This window comes from Rana temporaria, chromosome 5, assembly GCF_905171775.1.
Source record: "Rana temporaria chromosome 5, aRanTem1.1, whole genome shotgun sequence".
Lineage (NCBI taxonomy): Eukaryota > Metazoa > Chordata > Amphibia > Anura > Ranidae > Rana > Rana temporaria.
This window is the reverse complement of record NC_053493.1, coordinates 18,792,685-18,811,407: the sequence shown is the minus strand read 5'-3', so window position 1 is coordinate 18,811,407 and position 18,723 is coordinate 18,792,685. Positions and strand designations below refer to the sequence as shown.

Genomic DNA, 18,723 nt, shown 5'->3' with positions numbered 1-18,723 from the left:
AGTGCCACCTGCCAGTGCCATCCAGTGCCTGCCAGTGTCACCTGCCAATGCCAACCAGTGCCATCTGCCAGTGCTAACTATTGCCATCCAGTGCCACCTGCCAGTGCTTATTAGTGCCATCTGCCAGTGCCAACCAGTGCCATCTGCCAGTGCAAACCAGTGCCATCTGCCAGTGCTAACTATTGCCATCCAGTGCCACCTGCCAGTGCCATAGCGGCGGAGGCTCTTTACCACGTGATCAGCCGTGTCCAATGAACAGGAAGAGCCACTGATCGGCTTTTCCTCACTTGCGTCTGACAGATGTGAGTAGAGGAGAGCCGATCGGCTGCTCTCCTGACAGGGGGGGGGGTATGTGCTGATAGTTTATCAGCGCAGCCCCCCCTTGGATCAGCGCACAGGACCACCAGCATGCCGCCCAGGAACACCAGGGATGGGCATCCACACTGAACCACCAGGCATGCCCCCTAGACCACCAGGGAATGCCAATATGTGCCAAGGCAGCTGCCAATCAATGCCCAGGCAGCTGCCAACCAGTGCCCACTCAAAATCCCTGCCAGTGCCCACCCAAAATCCCTGCCAGTGCCACCAGGGATACCCATCAGTGCTGCATATCAGTGCCGCATGTCAGTTTCCATTAGTGCCATGTATCAATGCCCAGTGCCCAGCAGTGCCGCCTATCAGTGCCCATCAGTTCCGCCTGTCAATGCCACCCATAAGTACCCACCATTGCAGCCTTTCAGTGCCCATCAGTGTTGCCTATCAGTGCCCACCAGTGCCACCCAAGAGTGCCCATTAGTGCTGCATATCAGTGCCACCCAACAGTGCCGCATATCAGTGCCCATCGTCAGTGCCACCTCGTTGGCGCCGCCTCATCGGTACTGCCTTATGAGTGCCCGTCAGTGCCGCCTTATCAGTGCCCATCTGTGAAGGAGAAAATGTACTTATTTGCAACATTTTATAACAGAAAAATAAAAGAAAAACTTGTATTTTTTTCAAAATTTTCGGTCTTTTTTTATTTATATAGCAAAAATTAAAAACCACAGAGGCGATCAAATACCCCCAAAAGAAACCTCCATTTGTGGGAACAAAATGATAAAAATTCTGTTTGGGGACAGTGTAGCATGACCGCGCAATTGTCATTCAAACAGCGCCAGCGCAGAAAGTTGAAAATTGGCCTGGGCAGGAAGGGGTGTAAGTGCCTGGTATTGAGGTGGTTAAGGAGGGGGAAACCTCTCAGGGGTGAAGTGGTTAACCACTTCAGCCCCGTATCATTTTGCTGCTCAATGACCGGGCCACTTTTTGTGAATCGGCACTGCGTCGCTTTAACTGACAATTGTGCGTCGTGCGACATGGCTCCCAAACAAAACTGGCGTCCTTTTTCCCCCCCACAGATAGAGCTTTCTTTTGGTGGTATTTGATAAACAAAAATAGAGCGACAATTTTGAAAAAAAAAAACAATACTTTTTACTTTTTGCTATAATAAATATCCACCAAAAAATATATATAAAAAAATGTTTTCCTCAGTTTAGGCCGATATATTATTCTTCTACATATTTTTGTTAAAAAAAAACGCAATAAGCATTTATTGATTGGTTTTCGCAAAAGTTATAGCAGCTACAAAATAGGCCGGGGATAGTTTTATGGGCTTTTTTTTATATATATTTTTTACTAGTAATGGTGGCGATCAGCGATTTTTATTTGTGACTGTGACTTTATGGCGGACACATTTTTGGGACCATTGTCATTTTTACAATGGTTACTGTAAAGATGACTCTGGCAGTGAAGGGGTTAACTATAAGGTGGTGCTGCAGGGGTTAAGTCAGTACTAGGGAGTGATTCTAACTGTTAGGGGGGCGTGGCTACACGTGACACGTCACTGATGACCGTTCCTGATCACGGGGGGAACAGCCATCAGTGACGGTGTCACTAGGCAGAATAGGGGAATGCCGCCTTGTTTACAAAAGGCATCCCACTGTTCTGCCTTTGCCGACCGCAATCGCAGGCCGCCAAGTTAGTTCAAAATAGAGGTCGGCCGATATATCGTCCGATATTTGGGCGTTTTGGAGAAATCGGCATCGGCCGAATTTTTTATCCAAATTAGGCCGATATTTTACGGATTGCCGCCGCCGCAGTCACAGCATCAGGAAAGACCACGGCTTCGGCCTAGCTCCGGAGCCGCGGCACCGCTAGCGGCCATGTAAAATATCGGCCTAATTTGGATAAAAAATCGGGGGGTGTCTATACTGGAGGGAAAGGGGGTCTGTACTGAGGGGGTGACACCATTTTATTTTGCACCAGTGCCAATTAGTGCCACTTGCCATCCAGTGCCATCTGCCAGTGGCAATACCAGTGCTACCATCCAGTGCCAATTAGTGCCACGTTCCATCCAGTGCCATCTGCCAATACCACCTGCCAATACCCGTCCCAATTAGTGCCACCTTCCATCCAGTGCCACCTGCCAGTGCGATCCAGTGCCACCTACCAGTGCCACGTGCCAGTGTCACCTGTTAGTGCCATGTGCCATCTGCCAATCAGTGCCACCTGCCAGTGCCAATAAGTGCCACCTGCCAGTCAGTGACGTCTGCTAGTACCATCTTTCAGTGCCATCCAGTGCAATCTGCCAGTGCCAATAAGTGCCTTCTGCTAGTGCCATCTTCCAGTGCCAATTAGTGCCACCAAAAAAAATCGGCCTAAAATATCGGCATCATATATCGGCCATCGGCCGCCCAGCTTTCTAAATATCGGCATCGGCCAGAGAAAAACCCATATCGGTCGACCTCTAGTTAAAAACCGTCGGTTTCGGCCAAGCGCATCCTGAATTTTCAGTTTTGGGCACCGAAATTCGGTGCACCATCCAATTACAAGAGATTATACAGCAGCGCGATCAAGACGTACGTCCAATATAAAAAGACGTTGTGCAAATATTTACCTCAGCACCACCGTTGGGCCTACAGAAGTGAACAATGAATTAAATATTAAATCATAAATATAATAATCATAATAACACAAAATAAATAAAAACAAATCAAAATGAATTAATTTATACCAATAGAAAAAAAAAAGTTAAATATGTTTAATAAAAATAAATAAAAAATATATAAATAAAAATAAAAAATACAAAATAGAGATACCTCCAGGCCAATGTAGCGGCAAAGTCCCATGAGGATGGCTGGCGTTTCGTCTTGTAGTCGGAAGACGAGGACAGCGGTCGCAAGGGGCGGGGAAATGGATCCTGTTGTCGAACCAGGCTGCAATGGAGCTTCTCGTAGGCAAGGCCTTGAACTCAGAGTCCGCCCACCTCCTCTGTGCTTTAGTCCCTCCTTAGTCACGTCTAGTCTTCTATTCTGGTCCCTCCAGGGAGGATTTAGCGCCACTTACTGTGTGTGACTGAAACTTTCTTCTCTCCCGTGTCACTTCTTTCTTAGGGGGTTTCCAAGTCAACGACCCATGGGCAGGAAGTGCGTAGTAACACTTACAGTCATTATCAGATTCAAACAGTAGAGGGCAGCAGATCCAATACAATATGTTTAGCTCCCTCTCTCTGCATAGCAACGAATCACTTCTACACAGAAACCTGACTGGTTGCTAGGGACATCCACTCCGCTGCTAGCTCGCCCCCCGTGAGGTTTTTTCATTATTTCAGTGATTGATGTCAGTCACTGAGGATAAGTGTACACAGATATGTTTGTTTGTTATGTTGTCAGGGGGTTACGTTAGACTTTCTACTAAGGGCACTTTGCCCTCGCCCAAAATGGCGGCCCGCTCGGCCGTAGAGCGCCCCGCTTAGCCACCTGCAGTCGCGCGGTGTCGCTTTGCGGCGGCCGGCACAGCAGAGATTTCATCATGCAGTGAGTGTGATGCGCGTGCTGAGATCCCTCCCCACCCTGCTGCTGCGGCTCACTACTCAGCCCCGATCCCTCCGCCAAAAAAGCCGGCTCTCCTCCCCGAGCCTCCTCATCGCCCTACATCCCAAACACCCCACACACTCACCCGGCATGGAGGAGCAGCTCGCCCCGCTCAGACTGGCCGTCAAGGAGCAAGTGAGTCAAGGGGGACACCTGGGGAGGAGGATGACAACTGGGCGGTATGGGGACACCAGGGGAGGAGGGTGACAGCTGGGGGTATCTTGACACCTGAGGAGGAGGGTGACACATGGGGGTATGGGGACACCTGAGGTGATGGGTGACACATAGGGGTATGGGGACACCTGGGGAGGAGGGTGACAACTGGGGAGGAGGGTGACAACTGGGGGTATGGGGACACCTGAGGTGATGGGTGACACATAGGGGTATGGGGACACCTGGGGAGAAGGGGGATTACTGGGGTGGAGAGTGACACATGGGGGGAGTATGGGGACACCTGAGGAGGTGGGTGATACATGGGGGTATGGGGACACCTGGGGAGAAGAGGGACACCTGGGGAGGAGGGTGGCAACTGGGGGTATGGGGACACCTGAGGAGGTGGGTGACACATGGGGGTATGGGGACACCTGGGGAGGAGGGTGACAACTGGGGGTATGGAGACACCTGAGGAGGTGGGTGACACATGGGGGTATGGGGACACCTGGGGTGGAGGGTGACACATGGGCGGGGATATGGGGACACCTAGGGGCAGTGGATGTGGACAGAGCACAGGGATGGGGACACCTTGGAAAGAGGGTGACACTTGGGGAGGAGGGTGACACCTGGAGACCGTATACAGGGATTGGTACACCTATAAACAGGGTGGCACCTGGGGAGGAGGGTGACACCTGGGGACAGTGCATAGGGATGGGCACACCTGGGAAGGAGGGTGACACATAGGTGGTATAGGGACACCTAGGGACTGTGCACAGGGATGAGGACACCTGGGGAGGAGGGTGACACCTGGGGACAGTGCACAGGGATGGGGACACCTGGGGAGGAGGGTGACACCTGGGGACAGTGCACAGTGATGGGCACACCTGGGGGCATGGGGGTAGCTAGGAACCGTGCATAGAGATGGGGACACTTATGTGGGGATAGGCACACCTGGGGGACACTGCATAGGGATGTGGGCAGCTGGGGACAGTGCATAGAGATGGTGACACCTGGGGGACAGTGCCTAGAGATGGTGACACCTGGGGGACAGTGCATAGAGATGGGGACACTTGTGGACAGTGCATAGGGATGGGGACACCTGGGAAGGAGGTTGACACCTGGGCACAATGCACAGGGATAGGCGCAGCTGGGGACAGTGCATAGAGATGGTGACACTTGGGGACAGTGCATAGAGATGGGGGCACCTGGGAAGGAGGGTGACACTTGGGGACAGTGCATGGGGGCACCTGGGAAGGAGGGTGACACCTAGGGATAGGCATAGCTGGGTGGCATGGTGGCAGCTGGGTACATTGTATAGGGATGGGGGACACCTGGGGATAGTGCTGAGGGATGGTGACACATGGGGAGGAGGATGATGACACCTGGTGACAGTGCTGAGGGATGGTGACAGTGCTGAGGGATGGTGACAGTGCTGAGGGATGGTGACAGTGCTGAGGGATGGTGACAGTGCTGAGGGATGGTGACAGTGCTGAGGGATGGTGACAGTGCTGAGGGATGGTGACAGTGCTGAGGGATGGTGACAGTGCTGAGGGATGGTGACACCTGGTGAGGAGGATGATGACACCTGGTGACAGTGCTGAGGGATGGTGACACATGGGGAGGAGGATGGGGACACCTGGGGACAGTGCTGAGGAATGACACCTGGTGAGGAGGATGGGGACAGTGCGTAGGGATAGGGACACCTGGGGACCGTACTGAGGGATAGTGACACCGAGGAGGAGGAGGAGGAGGATGATGACGACGACAACAACAACACCTGGGGACAGTGCTGAGGGATGGGAACACCTGGGGAGGAGGGTGACACCTGGAGACCGTATATTCAATACAGGGATTGGTACACCTAGAAAGGAGGGTGACACCTGGGGAAAAAGGGGGTCACCCACACCTGGGGACAGTATACAGGGATGGGGACACCTGTGGATGAGTGACAGCTGGCAAAGAGCATGATACTTGGGGGAGGGGTAACAACTAGGGCAGTGTACAGAGAAGAAAGTACAACTGGGGAGAAGAAGGATAAAACTTATTAGATTGTAAGCTCTTGTATTGTAACTGTATTATCTCCCTTTTATTTTGTAAAGTGCTGTGTTTGTGTTTGGTGTTCTATAAATTCTGTATAATATCTTCATTAGGTGTCCACAGACACCTAAGGACTGAGACCTGAGTGGGAGGATGACACCTGCAGGGGGTGATGGGAAATCCTGCTGCCTGTGCTGTACTGGGTGATGATGAAAACACGTGGACAGGATGTTGGGTACCACAAAAAAAAAAATCTGACAACATCCTTCCCAACATTTTATTGGAAACCAGTCCCGGGGGAAGGTACAGAGTATAATTATGTATACGTGGTTCCTCACAGCCAGGACTGTCCCTGCAGAGGGTAGTGAGGAAGACTATGTACATATAGCTTGCCACCACCATGACTGACCCTGAGGGAAGGTACAGAGGATGATTATGTACATGTGGTTCTTTACATTTAGAATTGTCCCTGGGGATAACATGTGGTTACTTAGCACCAGGAATGTCCCAGTAGAAGGTACAGAGAATGGCAATGTACGTGTGCTTCTCCACAACCAGGACTGTCCCTGGGGGAAGGTACAGGGGAGGACTATTAATGATTTTCCTCACCACTGGAGAAGGTATAGAAGACGATCACCATGTACATGTGGTTCCTCACCACCAGGACAGTTCCTGGAGGAAGTACAAAGGATGACTAAGTACATGTGGTTTGCCATCACCAGGACTGTCCCTGGAGAAGATACAGAGGATGACTATGTACATGTGGTTCCTCATCACCGGGACTGTCCCTGGGGGAAGGTACAGGGGATGACTATTCCTCACCACTAGGACTGTCCTTAGAGAAGGTTTAAAAGATGACCACCATGTACACGTGGTTCCTCACCACCAGGACAGTTCCTGGAGAAAGTACAAAGGATGACCAAGTACACGTGGTTCCTCATCACCAGGATTGTCCCTGGAGAAGATAGAGAGGATGACCAAGTACACGTGGTTCCTCATCACCAGGATTGTCCCTGGAGAAGATACAGAGGATGACCAAGTACACGTGGTTCCTCATCACCAGGATTGTCCCTGGAGAAGATACAGAGGATGACCAAGTACACATGGTTTGCCATCACCAGGATTGTCCCTGGAGAAGATACAGAGGATGACTATGTACATGTGGTTCCTCATCACCGGGACTGTCCCTGGGGGAAGGTACAGGGGATGACTATTCCTCACCACTAGGACTGTCCCTGGAGAAGGTTTAAAAGATGACCACCATGTACACGTGGTTCCTCACCACCAGGACAGTTCCTGGAGAAAGTACAAAGGATGACCAAGTACACGTGGTTCCTCATCACCAGGATTGTCCCTGGAGAAGATACAGAGGATGACCAAGTACACGTGGTTCCTCATCACCAGGATTGTCCCTGGAGAAGATACAGAGGATGACCAAGTACACGTGGTTCCTCATCACCAGGATTGTCCCTGGAGAAGATACAGAGGATGACCAAGTACACGTGGTTTGCCATCACCAGGATTGTCCCTGGAGAAGATAGAGGATGACCAAGTACACGTGGTTCCTCATCACCAGGATTGTCCCTGGAGAAGATACAGAGGATGACCAAGTACACGTGGTTTGCCATCACCAGGATTGTCCCTGGAGAAGATACAGCGAATGACCAAGTACACGTGTTTCCTCATCACCAGGATTGTCCCTGGAGAAGATACAGCGAATGACCAAGTACACGTGGTTCCTCATCACCAGGATTGTCCCTGCAGACAGCCCCAAGAATATCAGTGATGCGGCACATCTGTTGTGAATTGGCGTTGTCTCTGGTACGGGGGGTACAGTGTATAGGTACTGGCAATGGGGGGGGGGGGTGCGTGCTGTTAATTACTAGACTATTCACTGGAGATAGGATGGATTCTGTGACTTCAGAATGTGGAGGGGCCAACATATGGAGGGGCTGATACATTTCAGAAGTACGGGGTCCTGAATTGGTTGCCCATGTTGGTTTCGGTCACATGGTCATCTTTCAAACAGGAGAAGGGCTAGGAGAGAATACTTCAATAATGTTCAATGTGTAGATATGATTGTGACATCTTTAATGGGTGGGGTGGTCTGTAGCTGCACATATTGGGGGGGGGGGTGCATTATTGGTTTGTTGTCTTGTAGCAAACTCTTCCGTTGTACCTGGCACTGGAGGGCGTCCATCATGCCACTCTCTTTCATCGAAATAATCCCCTTATGTGTTCCCTCATCCAGGTCCTGATCATAGTAGTGAGCACCATCACAACCCAAAGTCTGGCTTCACAGGGTTGTGTGGGTGGGCGAGTTGTGTGGGCGGCAGCTGGGCGAGTTGTGTGGGCGGCAGCTGGGGCGTCTTGTGTGGGCGGCAGCTGGGGCGTCTTGTGTGGGCGGCAGCTGGGGCGGCTTGTGTGGGCGGCAGCTGGGGCGGCTTGTGTGGGCGGCAGCTGGGCCGGCTTGTGTGGGCGGCAGCTGGGCCGGCTTGTGTGGGCGGCAGCTGGGCCGGCTTGTGTGGGCGGCAGCTGGGGCGGGTTGTGTGGGCGGCAGCTGGGGCGGGTTGTGTGGGCGGCAGCTGGGGCGGGTTGTGTGGGCGGCAGCTGGGGCGGGTTGTGTGGGCGGCAGCTGGGGCGGGTTGTGTGGGCGGCAGCTGGGGCGGGTTGTGTGGGCGGCAGCTGGGGCGGGTTGTGTGGGCGGCAGCGGGGCGGGTTGTGTGGGCGGCAGCTGGGCGAGTTGTGTGGGCGGCAGCTGGGCGAGTTGTGTGGGCGGCAGCTGGGCGAGTTGTGTGGGCGGCAGCTGGGCGAGTTGTGTGGGCGGCAGCTGGGCGAGTTGTGTGGGCGGCAGCTGGGGCGGGTTGGGTGGGTGGAACTGGGGACATCGTTCTTGCCTAGGCAAGAACAAATGAAGGGCTGTGTTGCAGCTTCTCTAAAAAGGTCAGAAACCTTAAATTAAAAAAAAGTTAAATAAAAGTAATTATTATCCAATTGTGGGAGGGGGAGGAGTCAGGAGGAAAAAAGTTGCTTTATTGGGCGAAGGTCCCCTTTGAGGAATACAGCCTTCTCTTTTATGGGGTGTTGGAACAAAGGCCCATTAACATGTTTTGTGGAAAGATGCCCGTTTTAGTGTGGCAATGCCAGCAGTGGCTAGCGGTTAATGGTCTGCGCGGTGACATAATGGCGCTGACCAATGTGAGTCTCTTCTTACTGCAGGACAGAATGAAGAGACTCGCATTGGTCGGCGCCGATATGTTCCCATATTGGCCACTGCCGGCATTAATGCTGCAAACCGTCAATGCGGTGACGTAATGGCGCTGACCAACCAGGGTCTCTTCTGTCCCCGAGTATAAAGACTCTCATTGGTCAGGGCTGTCGCATCACTACACTGACCTTTGACTGCCAACAGTATACTGCTACACCGCTTCCATGACTGTGTACAGCATAGGCGCTCAATCTGTGGCCTTCCAGCCGTTGCGGCGATAAGACACATCATGCCTCTGGCTTTGGGTTGAGCACCCATGGTGTAGAGATTGGTACTCTGGCAGACATTGGTAGTGGGTGATCCTTAGTGCGAGGGGGGGTGGGGGGTAGAGGTGGAATTGCCCTTTAAGAACAAATATGGCCTCAGGGTTGGTGGGCAATAGGAGGAGGAGGAGTATTCCCCCTATTAGTAGGAGGAATAGTATCCCATCATTGGTATCGGTGGACGATGGTGCCCATATTGTTGTTGTCAGTGGGAGGAATTGTGCACCAAGGGCCGGATAAAGGCAAGCAAAGGGCCAGATCTGGCCCTCAGGCCACAGTTTGGAGACCCCTGCTCTAGAATATTAAAGCTTGGTCTGGTGTTCTGTGCAGGAGATTTAGATCTCTATGGACTTCATTGGGCAGAATAATGAAGCATTTCCCCGCAGGGTACCCAGCATCCATCCCTCCCCTCCCCCCAACCCATGATGAATGCCATTATGGAGTCCTGTAAACACAGCTGGTGACCCCTCTCTCTCCCAGGTTACTGCAGGCCATATGACTGGATGAGAAATCTTCATTAATTTTATTTAAGTGTATTCCAAATGTTTGGCTCATCCGAAGCTGCCGGCTGGGCAAAGTGAATAAAATAAAAAAATAGGAAGTTGGCACGTGATGCTGAGCAATAATTGTAAGAAGGGACCGGCAACACAAGGCTGTTATGAGTGATTGAAACGCTGTTATGTGACGATGTAGGGCAGGGATATGCAATTAGCAGCCCTCCAGCTGTTGCAAAACTACAAGTCCCATCATGCCTCTGCCTTTGGGCGTCATGTCAGAGTCTTGCTATGCTTAATGGGACTTGTAGTTCTGCAACAGCTGGCGATCCGCTAATTGCATATCCCTGATGTAGGGTCAGCCCTGGAAGAATGTTTTTATACAATTACCGTATTTATCGGCGTATACCGTGCACTTTTTTCCCCTTAAAATCAGGGGGAAATGATGGGTGCGCGATACGCCGATCCTGCTGTCTCTGGGCGCCACCAAAATAGACCGAGCCGAGTGTACTGCGCACTCGGCTAGGCTCGGCCACGCTCGGCTCCGCCCGCTGGACCGCGAGAGAAGCCGAGAGCACAGGAAATCCGGCTCTGTACAGCTCGGCTGAGGCGCCAAACTCGATGGACGTCGGACAAGGCCGCAGATGGACACCCACAAGGCTGGATGGACGCTGCGCAAGTCCGCAGACGGACTACCGACAAGGCCGCCGAGAGGAGCCGGGCAAGACAGCAGACGGACACCGACCGACGAGCATTCAAAATGTAAGTTTTTTTTTTTTTTCCTTAAAACTTTCCTTAAGCTTGGGGGTGCGCGTTATATGTCGGCGCGCAGTATACGCAGATAAATACGGTAACTAGGGTCGAAACAACTAATCGATTATGAAATTAATCGATTACAATTTTCATAATCGATTAATCGGCCAGTAACATAATGGGGTTAAAAAAAATAAAATTAGTCCTTTATAGTACAAAAAAAGCAAATCGCTACTATAAATATCACTTTCACTGTCCTACAGTAATAAAATGAACCCCTTACAGTAGCGATTATTTGCTCTTTTTGTACTTATTTTTGTTTTTTTAACCCCCATTATGTTACTAAACATCTCAGGCCGGGGTCACACCTCTGTGTTTTTGGTGCTTTTTGCAGAAACACACTACAGTTCATTTCCATGTTTTCCTATGGGACACGTTCACATCCATGATTTTTTTTTCAGCTGCTGCGTATTTGGAAAGGGCAAAGACTTTTTAACGCAAAACGGTGCTTTTTTTTTAATTTATTTTTTTGGTTCAATATACTTCAATGGAGAAACTGCAGAAAAGCATGTAATGTGTTTTTGCGGCAATTTGTGTTTTGTAATCTGCCCAACAACAAATTGGGCCATAAAAAAAGAAAAATGCAATTTTTTTTTTCAATTTTTTTAAGGCTATTATCCGATTAATCGAAAACAATAATTGGCCAACTAATCGATTATGAAAATAATCGTTAGTTGCAGCCCTACAATTAACTATTTGGCAGATTATTATACAGGATTTATACATTTCGGTTATCATTCAGGATTTCGATATTTTTAAACATAATTTAGATATTATCCTGTATAATTATAATCATTTATAAATCCTGTATAAAATATTTTATTATTCATTAATTATATACTATTTGTATACAGGTTTTATCGATTACTATTTAGGATTTATATATTATTATACAGGATAATGTTATAAGTCCTGTATAAAAATATATAAACCCTGAATAATGGAAAGAAATATATAAATACTTTATTATTATTATTAGAATAATATATAAATCCTGAATAAAAATGTATAAATCCTGAATAATTTATTATTCAGGATTTGGATTTTTTTTTACACAGAATTTCTTATCTTGTATAATATATAATAGTAATATATAAATCGTGTATATATTATTATTATTATTATTATTATTATTATTATTATTATTATTATTTATTATTATTCAGGATTTATATACTATTTTTATAAAGGATTTGTAGATTACTATTCAGGATTCATTTATTATACAGGATAAAATATAAATCCTGTATAATATAAATTATGTATAAAAATATATAAATCCTGAATAATGGGAAGGAATATATAAACCTGTTTTATAATATATAAATCCTGTATAAGAATATCTAAATCCTGTATTACTATATAGCAATATATAAATCGTGTATAATTATTATTCAGGATTTATATACAATTTTTATACAGGATTTGTAGATTACTATTCAGGATTCATTTATTATACAGGATCATATATAAATCCTATATAATATAAACTATGTATAAAAAGATATAAATCCTGAATAATGGGAAGGAATATATAAATCCTGTATTATAATATAATATATATATCCTGTATAAAAATATCTAAATCATGTGTGTGTGTGTGTGTGTGTATGTATGTATGTATGTATGTATGTATGTATGTATGTATGTATGTATGTATGTATGTATGTATGTATATATATATATATATATATATATATATATATATACACACACACACACACACACACACACACACACACACACACATATTATAGTATACACTGTATAATATATAAATCCTAATTAAAAATGTATTATACAGGATTTATATTTTTATAATACAGGATTTATATAGCACCAACAATTTGCAATGCCTTAGGTCCCTTTCACACTGCTCTGTAGCAAAATGTGTTTTAACAGCGATTTTGCTGTGTTTCAGATGCGTTTTTGTTCCTTTTTTTGGGCCGCCTGCGAAAAATGGACATGTGACTCATACGCAAATCGCAGATGCGTTTTTACCATGATCTCCATTCCTTTCAATGGCAAGCTGCATTTCTGGTGCAGTTTTCAAAACCGCACACAAAAGATGCCGCATGCAGAACTCTTGAAAACGCATTGCATGCACAGCACAGTGGTGTGATCAATCTCATAGGACGTAAAGGGGAACCTTTTTCCTTGTTTTTCTTGCAAGGTTAATAGCACGAAAAACATATCAGTGTGAAAGGGCCATTGCAACATGAGGGCTCAATTCAGTACAAGAGGAATCGGAGGGCCCTGCTCCTTTGAGCTTACAATCTAAACTGTAATGCGAGGCTTTCTCCCTGGTGTTCAGTGTCGTGCTCGCCCCCTCCTTTGGACTACAGGAGAGTCGGGACGCCCACTAACACACAGCTCCTTTCTCTATTTGCAACGTAAAGAGCATCCTGACTCGCCTGTAGTCCAAGTGAGGGGGCGAGCACGACACTCCACACCAGGGAGAAAGCCTCGCATTACGGTGTGGAGTTACAGACAGAAGAACAGGAAGTGAGGATTTCTCAGAAGAAATAAGGACATTTAAAAGAAAAATGAAAGGATGAGGTAAGTAAAGGAGGACTGCACTAAGGTAAAGGAAGCTATTTAGGGGAAAATAAATTGTGCCTTTACAACCCCTTTAAAAAACAAAACATAAGTGATAAAATCTGCATAGATCTTCCTGCATGCTGGATAATGCATTCCTGCACACAGGACAGTCATTGGCTGCAGTGATGGTCAGTGGAGGTGAGTCTGTTTTCCGCTGCCGCGTGTTACCGCTAATCCTTTTCTTAAATATTATCGGAAGTCGGATTTTACGGTTGTCTTCCATTAAAAATCTGCTGGCGTAGACCAAGACTGACTGCATTGCTTGTCCTGGGACATCCCGTCTCCCCACACTGCAATCCGAGCCATCTCCCTGTGTCTCCTCCCATGCCACGTTATCCAAAACTTTTCACTGCACACCAGATGAGACCTCACCGTATAGAGAGAGGAGGGGGGGGGGGGGGGTCCATTCATACAGCCCTCAGTCCTGGCTCAGCGTGCATCTTCTAGGTCTGGAGTCGGCTAACAAAGGATTTGCATACAGCTGGAGGAACTCTGCTAGTGCTAGGTTATTTTTATTTTTATTTTTTTAAATACATTTTTTATTTATTTTACTTATTTATTAAGTTAAAGTGATTTGTAAAGTCTCGTGTATATATATATATATATATATATATATATATATATATATATATATATATATATATATATATATATATATATATATATATATATATATATAATATATAATTTTTATTGGACAAAAAAATAAAAATAAACATGCCACTCTTGCCTGCCCTGGTGCAGTGGATTTGTACAGAGCAGCCTCGCTCCTCCTCTTCTCGGGCCCCTCTTCTGTGCGCTCCTGGTCCCTCCCTCCTGTCGAGTGTTCCCACAGCAAGCAGCTTGCTATGGGGGCACCAGAGCCGCGTCGTAGCTCCCTGTGTCCATTCAGACACGCAGCTGTGGCCCCGCCCCCTCTCTCCTGATTGAAACAGAAAAATAAAGGTCTGGTGTGGGACCCCTCTCTCCTGATTGGCTGCCTGAGAGACTTTGACAGCAGCAGGAGCCAATGGCGCAGCTGCTGTCTCTCAGCTAATCAGGAGGGGGAGTCTCGGACGGCCAAGACACCCATGGCCATCGCTGGATAGAGAGGGGGCTCGGGTAAAAGCGCCGCTGCCGCACACAGATAATTTTTTTTATCTTGATGTATAGAATGTATTACGATAAAAAACCTTCTGCCTTTACAACTCTTTTAACCAGTTTTCGACCGGCTCACATCTTTTTACAGGGGCCGAATGGCACCCCTGCGCGAAACCCTGTACAGGTATAGGGTTACCTTTTTAAGAGGCGCGTGCCCGCTGCACGGCGGGGGTCCGATGCGTGTGGCTGGCAGTCTCGATGGCCACACGCTATTGTGTGCACTAGAGCCAACACGGTGTGTGTGTGTGTGTGGTGTACACACAAATCCCTGTTCTGTCAGGGGAGAGGAGATATATAGTTTGCTCTTACTAAGTTGGAACAACAAAATGTCTCCTCCCCAGTCAGTCCTATCCCCTCACAGTTAGAACACACTGAGGGAACATGTTTAACCCCTTGATCGCCCCCTAGTGTAAACCCCTTCCTTGCCAGTGTAATTTTATACAGTAATCGGTGCACTGATCGCTGTATAAATGTCAGTGGTCCCAAAACTGTGTCCGATCTGTCCGTCGCAATGTCACAGTACCACTAAAAATCGCAGATTACCGCCATTACTAGTAAAAAAAATTATAAAAATGTCATAAATCTTTCCCATAGTTTGTAGACGCTATAACTTTTGCGCAAACCAATCAATATACGCTTATTGCGATTATTATTTTTTTTTTTTTTTTTAACAAAAATATGTAGAATACATATCGGCCTTAACTAATGAAGATTTTTTTATTTATTTTTTGTGGACATTTATTATAGCAAAAGGTAAAATGCAAATATCTATTTTTTTTTATTTATTTTTTTCAAAATTGTCACTTTTTTTTTTTGGTTTATAGAGCAAAAACTAAAAACGGCAGAGGTGATCAAATACCACCAAAATAAAGCTCTATTTGTGAGGGGAAAAAATCATGCAAATTTTGTTTGGGTACAACGTCGCATTACCGCGTAATTGTCAGTTAAAGCGACGCAGTGCCAAATTGTAAAAAGTGCTCTGGTCAGGAAGGGGTGAAATCTACCGGGGCTAAAGTGGTTAAAAGATGTATGGGATTTTTTTTCTCCCCCCACAATCCTATTTGCCTAGGTGGATGCATCATTTGTCTGATGCTGTATCTGTCCCCTGCCTGCTCTAACTCTGCTGGTTGCTCAGTCCTCGGGGCTCCCTGAGCAGAGAGCTGCTGACTGTCCGTCTCTGGCTCTCTGCCCCCTCCTCGCTCACTGGAGCGCTGAGCTGTGGAGGGCAGCGGGAGCGGCTGGCTCGGCCTCTTGGTGGCTTACCGGGTGCCGGTCCAGGCATGCGGGTGGATCCCAACCATATGGTCGATGTCTTGCCCGAGCCTGGCCCGGCTCTGTGACGTCAGCAGACAGCGGGCTTCAGGTCGCTGTCTGCTGAAAATTGGTCACAGGAGTGCAGAACGAACTACACACTCCATGTGATCCATAGAAGCACAGACAAGCCAGCTTTTCCCCGTACTTCTCTTTTTTTAAATGCGTTGGGAGAATTCATCTGCCAATGGACATATGTTACAGAGTGGCAACGTACTGACTGAACTGGCATACGCTGGACTGAATCGCAATGCAAGCCAATGTGTTACCAGAAGATGATCACGTCCCCAGTAAGAAATATGGAACAGCAAAGTAAAAACATAGGAGATGCAGTTAAAATAACAAATCAGTTGGCTGCCTTTTTAAGAATTATATTTTTTTCCTTTTGTGCCTCTAATCCAATGACCATTTTTTTTTTTAAGCAGGCGGTTTCCCCGTCTTGTTTTGGCACAGATTTTGGTTTTTATCTGTTTTAAATCTGTATTAGGTTCCCGTTTTGGGCAGGCGGTACTCTGAAATAGGTGTTAAGATAAACAGCTTAGTGGCTTATTACCGCAGTGATTTTTTTTTTAATCTTTTTTTTTTTTTTCAAACTCTCCAGTGTGTAATCTTGCAGTTCAGCTGCTGTTTCTGCGATTTCCTGACTTCACATGCAAGCGATCATCGCTGCTTGAGGGGCTGGTGGGGTTGTATCTGACCGAACGGCTAATAGGAAGCTGTGGTGGGTTCTGTGATAGACTTGCACACAAGGAGAGGATCAGCATAGGACAGTCACCTTGCAGCACCACCAATCAGGAAGCAGCACCTACATTTGCAATGAGTTGGGTATGGCTGCTCCCGTGTAAAATCGCAGGCTTAAGCCCTGGTTCACATTGAATGCGGTTTTGAAATCCTGTGACTTCACTTGAACTCGCATGATTTCAGACGCATGTCAGTGCGACTCAGGTGACATCTGTGTGATTTAATGCACAGATGTCTATGCAAGTCGCACCGGAAATTGCCCCAAAAAAAACACTGAAGAAACTACTTTTTCAAATCGGTGCTGCACCACAAAGTCAGCGTCGCACCAATTTGAACGGTTTCAGTGCTGACAATGGGGTGAGATCTGACCGGTCCGAATCGCATGACATGTTGCACCAATGTGAACGGGGACTGACATAATTGTAAAGGCATTTTATTTTTTTAACAGAGCAACCCCGATCCTACTTTTCTCGTGTCCCTGCCAGCGCTCCTGGCCCCTCCCTCTTGCCAAGTGCCCACACAGCAAGTAACTTGCTATGGGGGCTCCCAAGCTGCTGCGCTGTCTCAAATCGCACACTGCTATGGCTCGGCCTCGCCCTCTCTCTCTCCTCTTTGGCTGACTGGCTGTGATTGACAGTAGTAAGAGCCAATGAGGAAAGAGAGACCAAGGACAGCCGAGGGGCTCATGCACATCGTTGGTTTGCAATGGGGTCCAGTCAGTAGCGGCTGCTCATGCGCCCCCCCCCCCCATCCATGTGTCCGTCATCCTAATCTACATTCAGGGCGCTGGACACATGAATTTCAATGGGGTTGTGTTTTTTTTAAGCACGTGATTCTTTCCTCTTTTTTTTTTTCTTTTCTTTTCTTTTTTCTTTTTCTTTTTCTTTTCTTTTTCTTTTTCTTTCCTTTTTCTTTTTCTTTTCTTTCCTTTTTTTTCTTTTCTTTCCTTTTTTTTCTTTTCTTTCCTTTTTTTTCTTTTTCTTTTTCTTTTCTTTCCTTTCCCTTTTTCCTTTTCTTTTCTTTCCTTTCCCTTTCCCTTTTTCTTTTTCTTTCCTTTCCCTTTTTCTTTTTCTTTCCTTTCCCTTTTTCTTTTTCTTTCCTTTCCCTTTCCCTTCTTTCCTTTCCTTTCCCTTTTTCTTTCCTTTCCCTTTCCCTTTTTCTTTCCTTTCCCTTTCCCTTTTTCTTTCCTTTCCTTTCCCTTTTTTCTTTCCTTTCCTTTCCCTTTTTTCTTTCCTTTCCTTTCCCTTTTTTCTTTCCTTTCCTTTCCCTTTTTTCTTTCCTTTCCTTTCCCTTTTTTCTTTCCTTTCCTTTCCCTTTTTTCTTTCCTTTCCTTTCCCTTTTTTCTTTCCTTTCCTTTCCCTTTTTTCTTTCCTTTCCTTTCCCTTTTTTCTTTCCTTTCCTTTCCCTTTTTTCTTTCCTTTCCTTTCCCTTTTTTCTTTTTTCTTTCCTTTCCTTTCCCTTTTTTCTTTCCTTTCCTTTCCCTTTTTTCTTTCCTTTCCTTTCCTTTCCCTTTTTTCTTTCCTTTCCTTTCCTTTTTTCTTTTTCCTTTTCTTTCGCGCTCGCTTTTAATTTATCTTTTGTCTCTGACAATGTATCTCTCTTTTCAGTGTGTAGATCCATGTAAAGAAGCCGCTTCTGGTATTTGGGCCTTATTTCCGGATGTTATTGGGATGCCTTGCTCTCTCACTGATTATATCATTCTAACCTCATGATTCCAGTTGACATGAGTCGGTGTCCCATTCATGCTTAGCCTGAGCCCCTGTATCGGTGTAATAACAAAGGATTAGAATGTGAAAGTGCTGGGTTTAGCCCATTAAGCTGCATTACAAGCAGAGCTATAACTATTGCCGCTTGTAAAGAGGCGGCTTATTATCAGAAGTCTTGAATGAGACGTCGCTTGTCCTGTGTGTCAGCCACAGCCCCGCAGTATCACAAGGCAGAGACGGGTTACATCAGGTCTTTAGAAGTTTCACCTTAAACTCGTGCCCATTTGTTTA

At 46.8% G+C, this 18,723-nt stretch overlaps 1 protein-coding gene across 1 annotated transcript in view; it reads left to right on the top strand.

Moving 5' to 3' along the window:
* Positions 1-3,820: 3,820 nt before the first annotated feature.
* The window catches only part of GARS1 (glycyl-tRNA synthetase 1), a 76,332-nt gene continuing 61,429 nt past the window's right edge, over positions 3,821-18,723 (top strand). The window contains exon 1 of the mRNA XM_040352238.1: positions 3,821-4,040. Within this exon, the coding sequence (XP_040208172.1) occupies positions 3,858-4,040 (183 nt within the window). The 5' untranslated portion in view covers positions 3,821-3,857. The remainder of the gene's footprint in view (positions 4,041-18,723) is intronic.